This window comes from Balaenoptera physalus, assembly GCF_965194825.1.
Source record: "Balaenoptera physalus genome assembly, chromosome: 5".
Classification (NCBI taxonomy): domain Eukaryota; kingdom Metazoa; phylum Chordata; class Mammalia; order Artiodactyla; family Balaenopteridae; genus Balaenoptera; species Balaenoptera physalus.
This window is the reverse complement of record NC_138884.1, coordinates 149,825,922-149,838,711: the sequence shown is the minus strand read 5'-3', so window position 1 is coordinate 149,838,711 and position 12,790 is coordinate 149,825,922. Positions and strand designations below refer to the sequence as shown.

The 12,790-nt window shown below is 54.0% G+C and overlaps 1 protein-coding gene and 1 pseudogene across 2 annotated transcripts in view; both read right to left on the bottom strand.

Moving 5' to 3' along the window:
* Positions 1–797, bottom strand: part of LETM1 (leucine zipper and EF-hand containing transmembrane protein 1) — a gene marked incomplete at its 5' end in the record, with an annotated part of 30,959 nt that extends 30,162 nt beyond the window's left edge. Inside the window, 3 exon segments of the mRNA XM_082463143.1 lie at positions 511–656; positions 659–781; positions 783–797. Coding sequence (XP_082319269.1) covers positions 511–656; positions 659–781; positions 783–797 — 284 coding nt within the window.
* A 5,937-nt stretch (positions 798–6,734) lies between these two features.
* On the bottom strand, positions 6,735–7,245 carry LOC309661433 (small ribosomal subunit protein uS12 pseudogene; annotated as a pseudogene). Its single transcript has one exon. The product of its transcript is annotated as a small ribosomal subunit protein uS12 pseudogene (transcript).
* Positions 7,246–12,790: the final 5,545 nt, after the last annotated feature.

Below are 12,790 nucleotides of genomic sequence, written 5' to 3'. Positions count from 1 at the left end.
AGGGCCTGCTCGCCAGTGTGTGCCAGACCCCGCCGTGCCCCCCGCCATCTCTAGAGCCCCGAACGTGGCCCGAGGGCAAGAGCGTCCTCGCGAGTGGGCGCCAGGTCCACGGGTCTTAACCACGAGAGGAGCGCCGACACCGTCCCAGGGGTGGCTGTCAGCGCGCTCCCTTCTAAACTTTCCCAACCCCGCTCCCGACGCAGCGGCCGGCGGCAGGGCGACTAAGGTCACGGCACGAATGAGTCACACGCGGTCCCCGCGGGCACCCACGGCCCGGGCGCTCCCCACCCCCGGCGACCGGCCGGCCAGGGCGGGGCGGACGAGCAAGGCCGCGCAAGGCCCCTCCCGGCGTGACCCCGGCTCCGGGCTGGGTCCGAGCGCCGCGATCCACCCAGCGGGGAGTCGCCCGGACCTGGGGGTGGCGGGGGGCCGGCCCCAAGGCCCTCCCCGGTCCGCCCAACACGGCCCCGGCCCCGGCCCCGCGTCGTCGGCCGAGCGCCGGCCGCTTACCCCTCGGAGCGGCGGCGCGGGGCGGCGGGAGGCGGGCGGGGCCCCGGCCGCGGCAACTCCTCAGTAAAATGGACGCCATGTGCCCTGCGCGGCGGCCGCCGGCCTTCTGATGCTGCTGCTCCTCCCCCGCGGCGGCCGTGGCGCCTCCGCCCGCCCGCGGAAGGTTGAGAACGGCGGTTGGCTGCAGGCGGCTGGCGCTCAGCTCAATGACCCGGCACCGGCGGCGGCCATGTCCCGGCACCGACGTCCGGTGGCGCGGGGCGGGGCCGCCTGGCCGCCGCTCCCATTGGACCCTTAGGGCGCCCGGCGCCGGAACAGGTGAGGGGCGGGCCCGCGCCGCCGCGGACTGCCCGTCCCGGCGTGCCCCGGGCGGCTGCCCCTGCAGCGCGCTGCATTCTGGGTCGCGGCTCGACGCTTGGCCCCGCGTGCTGGCCTCAGGGACTCGGGGAGCCGGCGGCGCATGCGTGCTGGGTCCTTCCGCGTCCGGGCGGCGGCGGCTGCGTGAGGCTTGGTGTGCGGCGGAACCGAGTCCCGCACCGACTGGCGGTAGATACCTCCGGGACGTTTGGGGACCGTCCCCGCCGGAGGCTGAGGGGCGTCGGCGGCCGGGCCTCTCTGGCCGAGCCCCCGGTCGGCCTCCGCCCCGTCCCAGGCCGCCGCTCACAACACCGAGGGCCCCGGCTTCCCGGCGGCGCCCCCAGTGCCGCTGACCGCTCGAGCGTCTGCTCCCGGGCGGGAAAGACCCGGCAGCCGTGACCTTTGGGCCCCACCTTCCCCTTCCCTAAATGCGGTCATTTGGTCGTGGAGGGTCGATGAGGTGACGCAGGGAAAGCAGGCTGGGGGCATGTGGGGCTCGGCGGCTCGTGGGGCCCCGTGGTCGCCTCCCCAGCAGGTCACGCCCACCGGCCTGCACCTCAGTTCTTCCCCGGGACTCCCCACCCTGCTTCCCACCCCACCCTGGCCTTTCCCGCTCTCAGGCCCTGCTCCGCCTGGAATTTTTTTGCAGTCCTTCTCGCGCCCTCTGCCTGTCTGTCTTGCTCGCGGATGTGACCCCAGGGCACTGCTTGGCGAGGTCCTGCAGTGCACGCTCAGCGCGCATGTGTGTTGTGCGGTGCAGGAGTGTGGAGCTCCTGATCGCAGCAGGCGCTCGTCTTCAGGGGCTGCTTGGATGGCAGTCTCCCTAGGAGGCTCCCGCAGCACTCAGCCCTCACTGTCTGGAGGAAGTAGCCTGCCTGCGGTGGTTTTCCTGAACCTGCCTGAGCCAGAACTGCCAGGTGCTGGATCGGGATAGGCCTAGAGTCCCCGCCCCAGGTGGCGCCGGTCAGTGCAGGGCACTTTGAAGATGACATGAAGTGCCTGTATTGGCCCTGGGCAGTGAGCGCTGTAGACTTAGAATGCAGGGCTAATCTAAGCTCACAGATGCCTGACACCCAGGCCTCCACTGCCAACAAACCATAAAGCCAGGCTCCTACCCGTGCCTCGGGAGGGGGAGGGGAAGGGGGGGAGTCACAAGGAAGGACAGGCCTTGGGCTAGGCCTGAGCCAGGGCCAACAGGCGCTCCGGGTTGGACAGGATGGGACTTTTAACGCCCAGAGTGTAGGAGTATGCTGGTCTTAGTACTAGTAACTGACACTGGCCCTGAGCTCCTGAGGGCTCTGTCCCAAAGCTGTCGAGGGGCAGAGAGGGAGGCCCTACAGGGGGCCCGAGGATCAAAGCTGGTCCCTGATAATGCTTCAGGGTTCCAGCTGGCCCGAGACAGGGCAGAGCATGAGGCAGTGACCGACCAATGGGCATGAGTGTCCGTCTGTTTGCAGGACTTTGAATAGCAACACTGCTCACTGCCCTTGGGTGACTCACCCCTGGCCCAGCCAGGTGGGGTGGGAAGGAGAAACCAAAAATCAGGTCTTTGTAGAGCGGTGAGGGTGCTGTGTCTGGGGCTTCTGGGCAACCTGGGCAGGGTGGAGTTTTAGAGACATTCATTTTTCAACAATCAATAACTTTATTGGGTTTCCTGGTTATCAGAAGAACATATGCTCACTGTAGCCATTCAGGTCTATAAAAATAAGTATAAATAAACGAGTAGAAATCTGGCATCCTGTGGGCTTGTCATGCACACCGTTAAAGCCAGATGAAAGGCTGTCTTCCTGCCCTGCGTCCCTTCATGCAAGAAGAACGCAGTACAAGAACGCAGAATCATGGTGCAGCGAGTTTGTTTTAAAATTATGAACTCTTTCTGCCTTTTTTTTCTCTCTTTTTGGGGGGCTCCCTTTTCCTCTTCCCTGTGCTCCCCACATACTGTACATAAACTTCTATAGTCACTGCGCATTTACACAAGTGACAGAGTCGAGAAAAACAAGGTGGGATGTCCAGGCAGCACAAATGCCCCAGTTAGGGAGGTTAGAGAATCGGGTTAGGAATCAGGTTAAGGAGTCAGGTTAGAGATCACGTAAGGTTAGGGATGAAATTAGGGACCCGATTAGGGGGTTCAGATTATAGATCAGCTTAGGGAATCAGGTTAGGGGGCAGGGTACCAGAGGAGGCCTGGGCAGGGCTGTGTGCTGTGCTCCAGCCATGCCTAGGTGCAGGGCAAGCAGAACTGGACTGGACCATGTTGGGGTTTGGCTCAGAGGTGTGATGAAGGAAGAAAGGGACAGTGGGGTCAAGGTGTGTGTGCAATAGAGTGGCTTATATAAGGCTTGACCAGGAAGCTCAAACTGGGGAGGAGGGGAAGGGGGGAGGAGGGGGAGGAGGGGGGGGCGGCCTGGGACAGTGGAAGGTGGCAGGATCATCGGCCTGTGGGGCCTGCTGGGCCTGAAGGGAGTTTGGAGTCGGGTACCAGAGCAAGTGAGCTGGCCAGAGAGGGATGCTTACAACAGGGGTGGTGGGTGTGGCTTGAACCTGTGGGCCGAGGCAAGGGGTAGGGTGTGAGCCCAGGAGAAGAGCCCGAGGTGAGGCTGGAGGGCAAGGTCCTTGAGGAGAGGGGCCAGGTGCCTTTGAGCACCACGGGGAGGGGCGTGCCTTCCCACAGCAGCCTCAGCCAGGTTCGTGCATGGAGCGCACCCTGATCAAGCAAGATGGTGGCTGTGGGCTGGATGTGGGAGGGACATGCATTTGAGTCTTGAGAACCCAAGGATGGGGTCCATGGACCAAGGTTGCGCCTACTGGTTCCTCACGGCAACACCCACCCTCTCCTTGCCTCTTCATAGCGGAACCCTGGGTTTACTGAAAAATCTTTTTGCAAACCTTTAAAATTAAAAGTTTTAATATTAAAATTAAAATTAATGTTACTTCAATGTGTGTGTAGTGAAGCGGCCACGCCCCAGGTGTACAGTCTGAAGCGTTTTTCCACTGTACACACACCCGTGCCGCCCTCACTCCAATCACAGCAGAAGGCCGCCAGCCCTGCAGCAGCCTCCCCACACCCGCCCCCGATGTACCCCCTTCTCAGAGATAAACTCTACTACGACTTCCACCTCAAAATCACTTCTGCCTGTTCTTTCACTCTATATAAATGGAATCAAATTGTGTGTACTTTTCTTTTAATCTGGCTGCTTTCACTTAGCATTATGTCTATGAAATTCATCAGCACTGTGGGTAACGTTAGTTTGCTGTTCGTCTTTGCTGTGCAATGCCCCATTGTATGACTATACCACAGTTTATCAATGCTGTGGTTGACGGACCCTCCATTTTTGGCCATTCTGACTAACGTTGCCGTTAATATTCTCACACGTGGCTTTGCTGCACACACGTCTGCCTTTGATAGTAGAACTGCTGGTCAGAGGGTGTGCTTAAGTTCAGCGTTAGTAAGTACTGACAGGCGGTTTCCAGGGTGTTCCTGCCAGCTTACCCGGCCACGTCCCCGCAGACCCTGGTGCTGTGGTTACTGTGATGGTAATCACTCCCGAAGGTGGGGGCCTAGGGTGGCTTCGTTTTGCATTCCTTTCATGACTAAGAATTTGGAGGCACTTTTTCATATGCGTTTGAACATTTGGACCTCCTCTTTCATGGAGTGCCTGTGGAAGGCTAGTTTTTTATCCCTTTCTCCATTGGGTCCTCTGCCTTTTTCTTTTTGATTTGTAAGAGTTCTTTGTATACCCTTAGATTATATGCATTTCAAGCATTTTCGCCCATTCAGGATTACCTTTTAAATTCCTAATGGTGTCTTTTGATGAAGAGAAACTCTTGATTTTAATGCTTTAATATCTTTTTTGGTGAATGCTTTTTGTTTTTCGGTTTTGGGGTTTACTTACTTATTTATTTATTTATTTATAAATTTATTTATTTATTTTTGGCTGTGTTGGGTCTTCGTTTCTGTGCGAGGGCTTTCTCTAGATGCGGCGAGCGGGGGCCCCTCTTCATCGCGGTGCGCGGGCCTCTCACTGTCGCGGCCTCTCCCGTTGTGGAGCACATGCTCCAGATGCGCAGGCTCAGTAGTTGTGGCTCACGGGCTTAGTTGCTCCGTGGCATGGGGGATCTTCCCAGACCAGAGCTCGAACCCGTGTCCCCTGCATTGGCAGGCAGATTCTTAACCACTGCGCCACCAGGGAAGCCCTATTTTTTATATGGTGAATGCTTTTTGTGATTGAAGAAATCTTTGTTACCCCAAGGTCCTGAAGATATTTTCATGTTTTATTCTAGAAACTTAATTGTTCTCTCTTTCACATTTAGGCTTATGATAACTTGGAATGGTGTTTGTTTTGTGTGTTGTGAGGCAGGGATCAAGGATTATTTTTCCCCTCTGGTTACAGAATGGATCCAGCACCGTTTATTGAAAAGACCATCTTCCTTCCCCTTCTGTAGGCAGAATAATGGTCCTCAAAGATGTCCACATTCCATCCTAATTCTGGAATTTGTGATTATGCAACTTTACACAGAAAAAGGGATTATATGAAGGATCTTCAGATGCAGTTTGCTCTGGATTATCCAGCTGGGCCCAATGTAACCACGAGCGTCCTTAGGAAGGAAAGGTGGAGGAAGAAGTGAGGGGCAGAGGGAGGTCTGACCACAAGGAGGAGATCAGAGTGACACGGTATGAGGGGACTCAAGCAGCCATTGCCAGCTTTGGAGATGGAGAAGGGGCCTTGAGCCAAGGAACGCAAGCAGCCTCTAGAAGCAAAAGGCAAGGAAATGAATTCTCTCCTAGACCCTCCAGAAAGGAATGCAGCCCTGATGACACCTTGATTTTAGCGGATTTCTGACCTACAGAACTTTACGATGATAAATTTGGGTGGTTTTAAGCCACGAAGTTTACAAGAATTTGTTGCAGAAGCAAATAACTAATCCGTCCCACTGAATTACACTCGCACTTTTGTTATAAATCAGGTGGCCACGTGTGCATGGGACTCTATTCTGTGGCTTTTTGATAACTTGAGCCAATACCAAGTGGTTTTAATTACTGTAGCTTATATCTTGGCTTGAAATGTGCTGTCAGACCTGCAGCTTGTTCTTCAAGCTTGTTTTGGATGTTCTTTTTTTTTTAAATCAGATTTTAGAAATTAATTTTTAGAACACATATTAATAGCATTCATATATGCAATATAACTTAAGTAGTATTTGTTTGTTTTTTTTTTTTTTTTGGTTGTGCCGGGTCTTAGTTGCAGCAGGCGGGCTCCTTAGTTGTGGCATGCAAACGCTTAGTTGTGGCATGCATGTGGGATCTAGTTCCTTGACCAGGGATCAAACCCACATCCCCTGCATTGGAAGGTGGATTCTTAACCACTGCACCACCAGGGAAGTCCCACAATATAACTTTAGAAGTTTTATTATCACTTATTTGATAATGCTTCCCTGTAACTTAACATGCCAATTAAGCTTAATTAGTTTAATATCTCTCTTTGAGATGTTTAAGGGGCCCTCTGAAAGCTGGATGTTCTTGATGTCCTTTGATGAACGGAAGTTCTTCATTTTAGTACAGTCACATCTTTCCTTTGATAGCTAACAGGTTTTTCCCCTGTCCTTTTAGCAAAATCTTCCCTGACCTAAGGTCAGAAGGGTATTCACTTATATCTCCTACCAAAAGATTTAAAGATTTTCTTTTACTATTTAAGACCTTGATCCATCAAGAGTTTCCAGGAAATTTTGCATGTGGTGTGAGGTACAAGCCCAACTTCATTTTTCTTACCCTACAGATAACGCAGCATTTTCCCAGGTCTCCTTACTGAATGGTCTCTCCTTTCCCCCAGTTGGCCGTGGCCCTCTGTCATGTACCCAAGTTCCGTCTGTCCTTCTCTTTTTTTTTTTGGCATATGGAAATTTATTACTATCCTGCTTTCATCATCAAAACTTATGATCTTGGTCTTTCCTTCTTGCCTTTGTATAAGGCCAAAAGAGAGACATTGGCTACTTTGACAACCTTAAAGCGGACTCCAGGAATGTCACCAACAGCATGACCTTTGTGACCAAATCCAGCAACCAGAACTTCATCATTTTCCTCAATAAAATTCAAACAACCATCACTGGGTACAAAGGCTGTGATTTTTTTTTGCCATTCTTGATTAGCTGAACCCTGACACACTTCCTGATGGCAGAATTTGGCTGTTTGGCTTCAACCCCTGCTTTTTCAAGCACAGTTCCCTTGGCATGAGAAGCACCTCCAAAAGGGTTGGCCTTCAGGGCTGTGCCCAAATGGGCTTTCTCGTACTGTTTATCATGCCACTTCTGGTCTTGTCGGTGGCTATGGAGCTTCCTGGCAGTACGAAGACTGCGACACTTGCCCATCCTGTAGGTGCCACGGGCCTGAGCGAAAGCTGTCCTTCTCTTTCATTGGTCAGCTGTTCCCTGTACCACTACGCCACTCATGGTGGGTCCCCATCAGAGGCACAGCCACCCAGAAGCTAAGGAGGTCCCTGCATGAGACCCAGACAGGTCAGCATATTCACACGGCTCTTTTCTTTTTTGGATAAGTGGGCAAAAGAGTGATACTTGGATTGCTATTGTTTAAGTCCACTGTCTCTTTCCTCCCTGCCTGCCCCTCTGGTTTGACTATGAAGTGCTTACGTGTGGTTTGCATCCCAAGAGGCTGAATCCTGCTTGGGGCTCACTGAGCTTCTTGGATGTGTAAGTCAATGTTTTTGTCAACTTTGGAAAACTTTTGGCCATCATTTTGGCAAATATTTTTTTTCTGTCCCATTTCTACCTTTTTCTCCTCAGATTCCAACACACATATGTTAAACCCTTTAATATTGTTTGCCAAGTGCCTGAGACTGTTTATTTTCTTCAACGTTTTCGTCTCTGGATAATTTCTTCTTCAGATTGGATAATTACTGGGACTTCCCTGGTGGCACAGTGGTTAAGAATCCACCTGCCAATGCAGGGGACACAGGTTCGTTCCCCGGTCCGGGAAGATCCCACATGCCGCGGGGCAACTAAGCCTGTGCGCCACAACTATTGAGCCAGTGTGCCATGACTACTGAAGCCCACGTGCCACGTGCCAAAAAAAGATTGGATAATTACTATTGGTCTGTCTTTTTAAAAAAATTTATTTATTCACTTGTTTATTTTTGGCTGCGTTGGGTCTTTGTTGCTGAGCGCAGGCTTTTCTCTAGTAGCGGCGAGCGGGGGCTACTCTTCATTGCGGTGCGCAGGCTTCTCATTGCGGTGGCTTCTCTTGTTGCAGAGCACAGGCTCTAGGCACGCGGGCTTCAGTAGTCGTGGCACATGGGCTCAGTAGTTGTGGCTCACGGGCTCTAGAGCGCAGGCTCAGTAGTTGTAGTGCACGGGCCTAGTTGCTCCGCGGCATGTGGGATCTTCCCGGATCAGGGCTCGAACTCGTGTCCCCTGCATTAGCAGGCAGATTCTTAACTACTGCGCCACCAGGGAAGTCCTATTGGTGTGTCTTTAAATTCACTGACTCTTTCTTCTGTCACCTTCAATCTTCTGTCAAGCCCATCCAATGATTTTGTCATTTATGTACTTTTCATTTCTAGAACTTTCATTTGTTTTTTTTTAACAGCTTCCATTTTTTCTATTGAGATAGATTCCTTTTCACTCACTAGACCTTTTCACTCACTCACTAATTTTCTTTGAATTATTGAATATCTCAAAACAATGACTTTGAAGTCTCTATCTGTCAAATCTAATAACACTGGGCTCAGGGGTGGTTTCTATTGACTGCTTTTTTCCTTTGATTTTGGCCACATTCTCTCTTTTCTTTGCATGCCTAGAGACTTTTTATTGTATTTTGGTTGTTGTGGACGATATGTTACAGTCTCTAGATTCTGTTATCTTTCTCTGAAAATGAAAACGTGCTTTCCAAGGCCAGATCACCAGAGACTGAAGCTTCTGCCTTCCTCCCCTTTGGATTCCTGCTCTGGGGGAGGCCAGCCCCCATGTTAGGAGGACACTCGAGCAGTCCCTGGAGAGGCCCAAGTGGGGAAGAACTGAGGCCTCCTGCCAATGACCAGCACCACCTGAGTAAAGCATCTCAGCAGCCCATCCACAGCCCCAGTGAAACCGTTATTTATTTTTTTATTTTTTTGGCCTCACCGCGCGGCATGCAGGATCCTAGTTCCCCAACCAGGAATCAAACCCGCAGCCCCTGCAGTGGAAGCGTGGAGTCCTAACCACTGGACTGCCAGGGAAGTCCCCCCAGTCAAGCCTTTAGATGATGGAAGTCCTGGGTGGCATCTTGTCTGCAACCTCATGGGAGACCTTGAGCCTTGAGCCAGAACCTTCCAGCTCCCCCACTCCCGAATTCCTGACAAAGCAATTGCATGCGATAATCAGTGTTCACTGGCATTTTGAACCACTGGGTTTTGGGGTCATGTGATATGCAGCAGTAGGTAGTGAGACAGGGTGAGACTGGAGGATGTCTTGCTCCCGGGTGCAACCCCGGTTCCCAGGGCATGGATCCTGGTATCTCAGCTGCTCAGCCAGGGACGTTCACAGGGCTTGATGAGGCCCCCACTCGGGCCAGGCCAGAGCTCCCACAGCCGTTGTTTTCTGGTCTGTCCGGGGTCCTCACCCCAGCCAAGGGCAGCGGAACATCTTAGACCCCCCTCTACACACTGGCCTCTCCTCCAGTGTCCTCCCCACAGATTCCAGCCGCGTCACTGGCCCTCGGCTCAGTGGTATGGGCTGCCCCACTTGAACTCTGTCCCTCTGTGCCAGGAGGGGTAAAGAGCTGGGTGGGCGGGCAGGGGGCGGTCAAGGCGTGCCTCATAAAGTTCTCTTCCCGGGGAAGCGCAGTCCTGCTCTTCCCTTCCCCCACCACCTGAAAATGGTTGCCTCATCTCTTTTGTCCATGTTATGGTTGTTTACAGTGGGAGGTGCAGTCAGGTCGCAGCTTCTCTGTTATAACCCACAGCAGAAGTCTCAATCAGATTTGCTTTTTAAGAGAGTCTTCTACATTTGTGGGAAAACTGGTGAGCTCTGACTCAAGTCTGGGATTTAGTTAACGGTAATGACCAATTTTGGTGTCTTAGTTTTGACAAAGCTGTGGAAATGTAAGGTGTTGACACTAGGGGAAGCAGGTGGGGGGGACTCTATACTATATCTGCCTCTTTTCTGTAAATGTAAAATTGTTCCAATAAAATAAATAAAAAGGACCTGTCTGGCTGGGCGGCAGGGGAAGGAGAGTGGCTCCTAGTGGCCATTCCTGCTGTTCCTGGTCAGTCCCCAACTCAGGCTGGTGAAGCCCCTCATCTGTCCACAACAGAAGCGGTCCAAAGCGCTCTGCAAGCTGTTACCAGCGCTTATATCTCTCGCCGCAGGCCCAGGACTTAGGAAGAAGTTTTATTTTCTCCTTTCTGCTGTTCTGGGTTTTAATTTCATGCAATTTTCACAATTAGAAAAAGAAGCGCTGCTTTAGCACGAAACAATGTTTCTTTAGCCAAAGCCTGAGCGAGTGGTGAGCGCTGGCGGAGGGCCCTGCCCTGGCTGGTCCTGGATCTGGGCAGTCCCGTGGAGAATGGGGGTGCAGGGGCCACAGGCGGGGTGTGGGGCAAGGCGGAGGTCACCCGTCTTCTCACCATCGCTCTCCGTTCTCAGGTGTCCTTTCCTTCCCTCCGAGAGACCCGGAACTGCAAAAACCGAGCAGCCCGCCTGGCCGCCGGGTGGAGTGCAGTCGGGGGCGGTCGGGGGCGGCGGGCGTGGCTTCGCGGCGTGTGGCCAATGCGGGAGCGGGACTGCTGGGGGCGGGGCCAGGGCGGAGGGAGCCCTGCGGCCGGCCCGCGGCTCCGCAGGTCCCTAACCCTGTAGCGCCAGCCGCTGCCGCGCCCGGCTCCCACTGTCCCCACCCTGCGGGTTCCGGAGGAGGGCAGCCTGGCAGGTGCGAGCTCGCGCCCTCCGGGGAGGCGGGCTCTGACCCGGCGCAGCCATTCCTGCCTAGCAGCCTCTCCCAAAGGGGACATTGCCCTATTAGTGTCACCATTTCACACACACACACACACACACACACACAGGCCTTACAACCTGCCCAAGGTCATGCAACTAGGAAGAGAAGGGCTGTGGGTTGAACTGTGTCCCCCCAAAAGGTGTGTTCATAAACTTCCGCCCTGTGAATGTCACCTTATTTGGAAACAGGGTCTTTGCAGATGTCATCAAGTTAAGACGGGGTCATCAGGTGGGCCCTAATCCAATCACTGGTGACCTTACAAGAAGAGAAAACAGAGACCAGTGGACACAGGGAGAAGGCCCTGTGAAGATAGAGCCTGGGAGTGGAGTGATGCTGACTCAAACCAAAGAACACCAAGGACTGTGGCATCACGAGCAGCTAGGGACAGGCAAGGAGAGATTCTTCCAGAGAGCCTTTGGAGGGAGCGTGACCGTGCATTCACCTTGGTTTCAGGCTTCTGGCGTCCAGAACTGTGAGAGAACAACTTTGTGTTGTTTTGTGGTACTTTGCCAGCAGTCCTCAGGTACCAGCACGGGGAACCAGGACCGGAGGCAGGGCAGTCCATCCCAGGCAGCACTGGCACCTGGAGATAAACATGGGCTGTGTGTACCCCCAGGGGACTCAGCCAGCCTGAGAGGGGACCAGGGAAGGCTTCTGGAGAAACTAGCATCCCCACTGAGACCTGGCATGGGGATGAGAAGGGGAGAAGTTCAATTTGGTAACTGTCCAGGGGTGGGTCCATGTGGCTGTCCAAGGGGACACATCCAGTGAGGAGTCAACTTCATTGGCCGGGAGCTCTGGGGAGAGGGCTGGGCTGGAGAGGCAGAGCTGGATGGCCTCCGCATTCCTGAAGGCGGGATGCGAGTCTCACTGAGGAGTGGGCTTGGTGTGAGGGGCGCTGGGGAGCCATAGCAGAATATTAAGCAGGTGGGTGACATGGTCAATTTTGGTTTAGAAAAATTCCCCTGGCTGGATGTGGAGAATGAACTAAAGGGGGAGAAAGCAGGCGGGGAATCAGTGAGTCGAAAACTTCCTCTTTTTTAAAAATAATTAATTAATTAATTAATTTATTTATTGTTGGCTGCATTGGGTCTTCATCGCTGCACGTGGGCTTTCTCTAGTTGTGGCGAGTGGGGGCTACTCTTCGTTGTGGTGCGCGGGCTTCTCATTGTGGTGGCTTCTCTTGTTGCGGAGCACAGGCTCTAGGCACGCGGGCTTCAGTAGTCGTGGCACGCGGGCTCAGTAGTTGCGGCACACGGACTCTGGAGCGCAGGCTCGGTAGTTGTGGCGCACGGGCTTAGTTGCTCCGCGGCATGTGGGATCTTCCCGGACCAGGGCTCGAACCCGTGTCCCCTGCATTGGCAGGCGGATTCTTAACCACTGCTCCACCAGGGAAGCCCCTGAAAACTGCCTCTTATTTCCAAATAAGAAGCTGAACTAAGGCCCTGGTCGGGGGTGGTGGGGGGGAGCAGGCAGAGTGACAGGGGAGGAGAGGCTGGCTTAGAGGAGGGTTTAGAAAGTGGAATCCTGAGGAGGGGTGAGCCCTAGGCTGGCTTGGGTGGAATCTCCAGGAAGCAGCCTTTGGTGGGGGCGGGGGAGGTGGGGAAGATGGTCCTGAGGTTGCCCTCAGGACCCGACCATGGTCCTGGGCTGTGGTTTGTTCCTGGAGGTGACCACCGGGACTGATGACAGACACCTCAGGCCTCTCAGGGGCTCCTGTAGGTCAGCCCCAAGGCGGATGGAGAGAGGGGTGGGCAGAGAAGGCGGGGAGGCCTCCTGCTCAGGCCTCCAGCCAGGACTTGGATGGGGGGCTTCTCAGCAGGGCTTCAGTCTCCAGGTCTCTCTCCCAGCCTGACAGGGAGCCCTGCTCAGTGGAGGGTTGGCCCATGTGACCCGAGGGGCCTTACAGCCTGCTGGCTCCTGTGGGCTGGCCCGGTGAACTGCAGT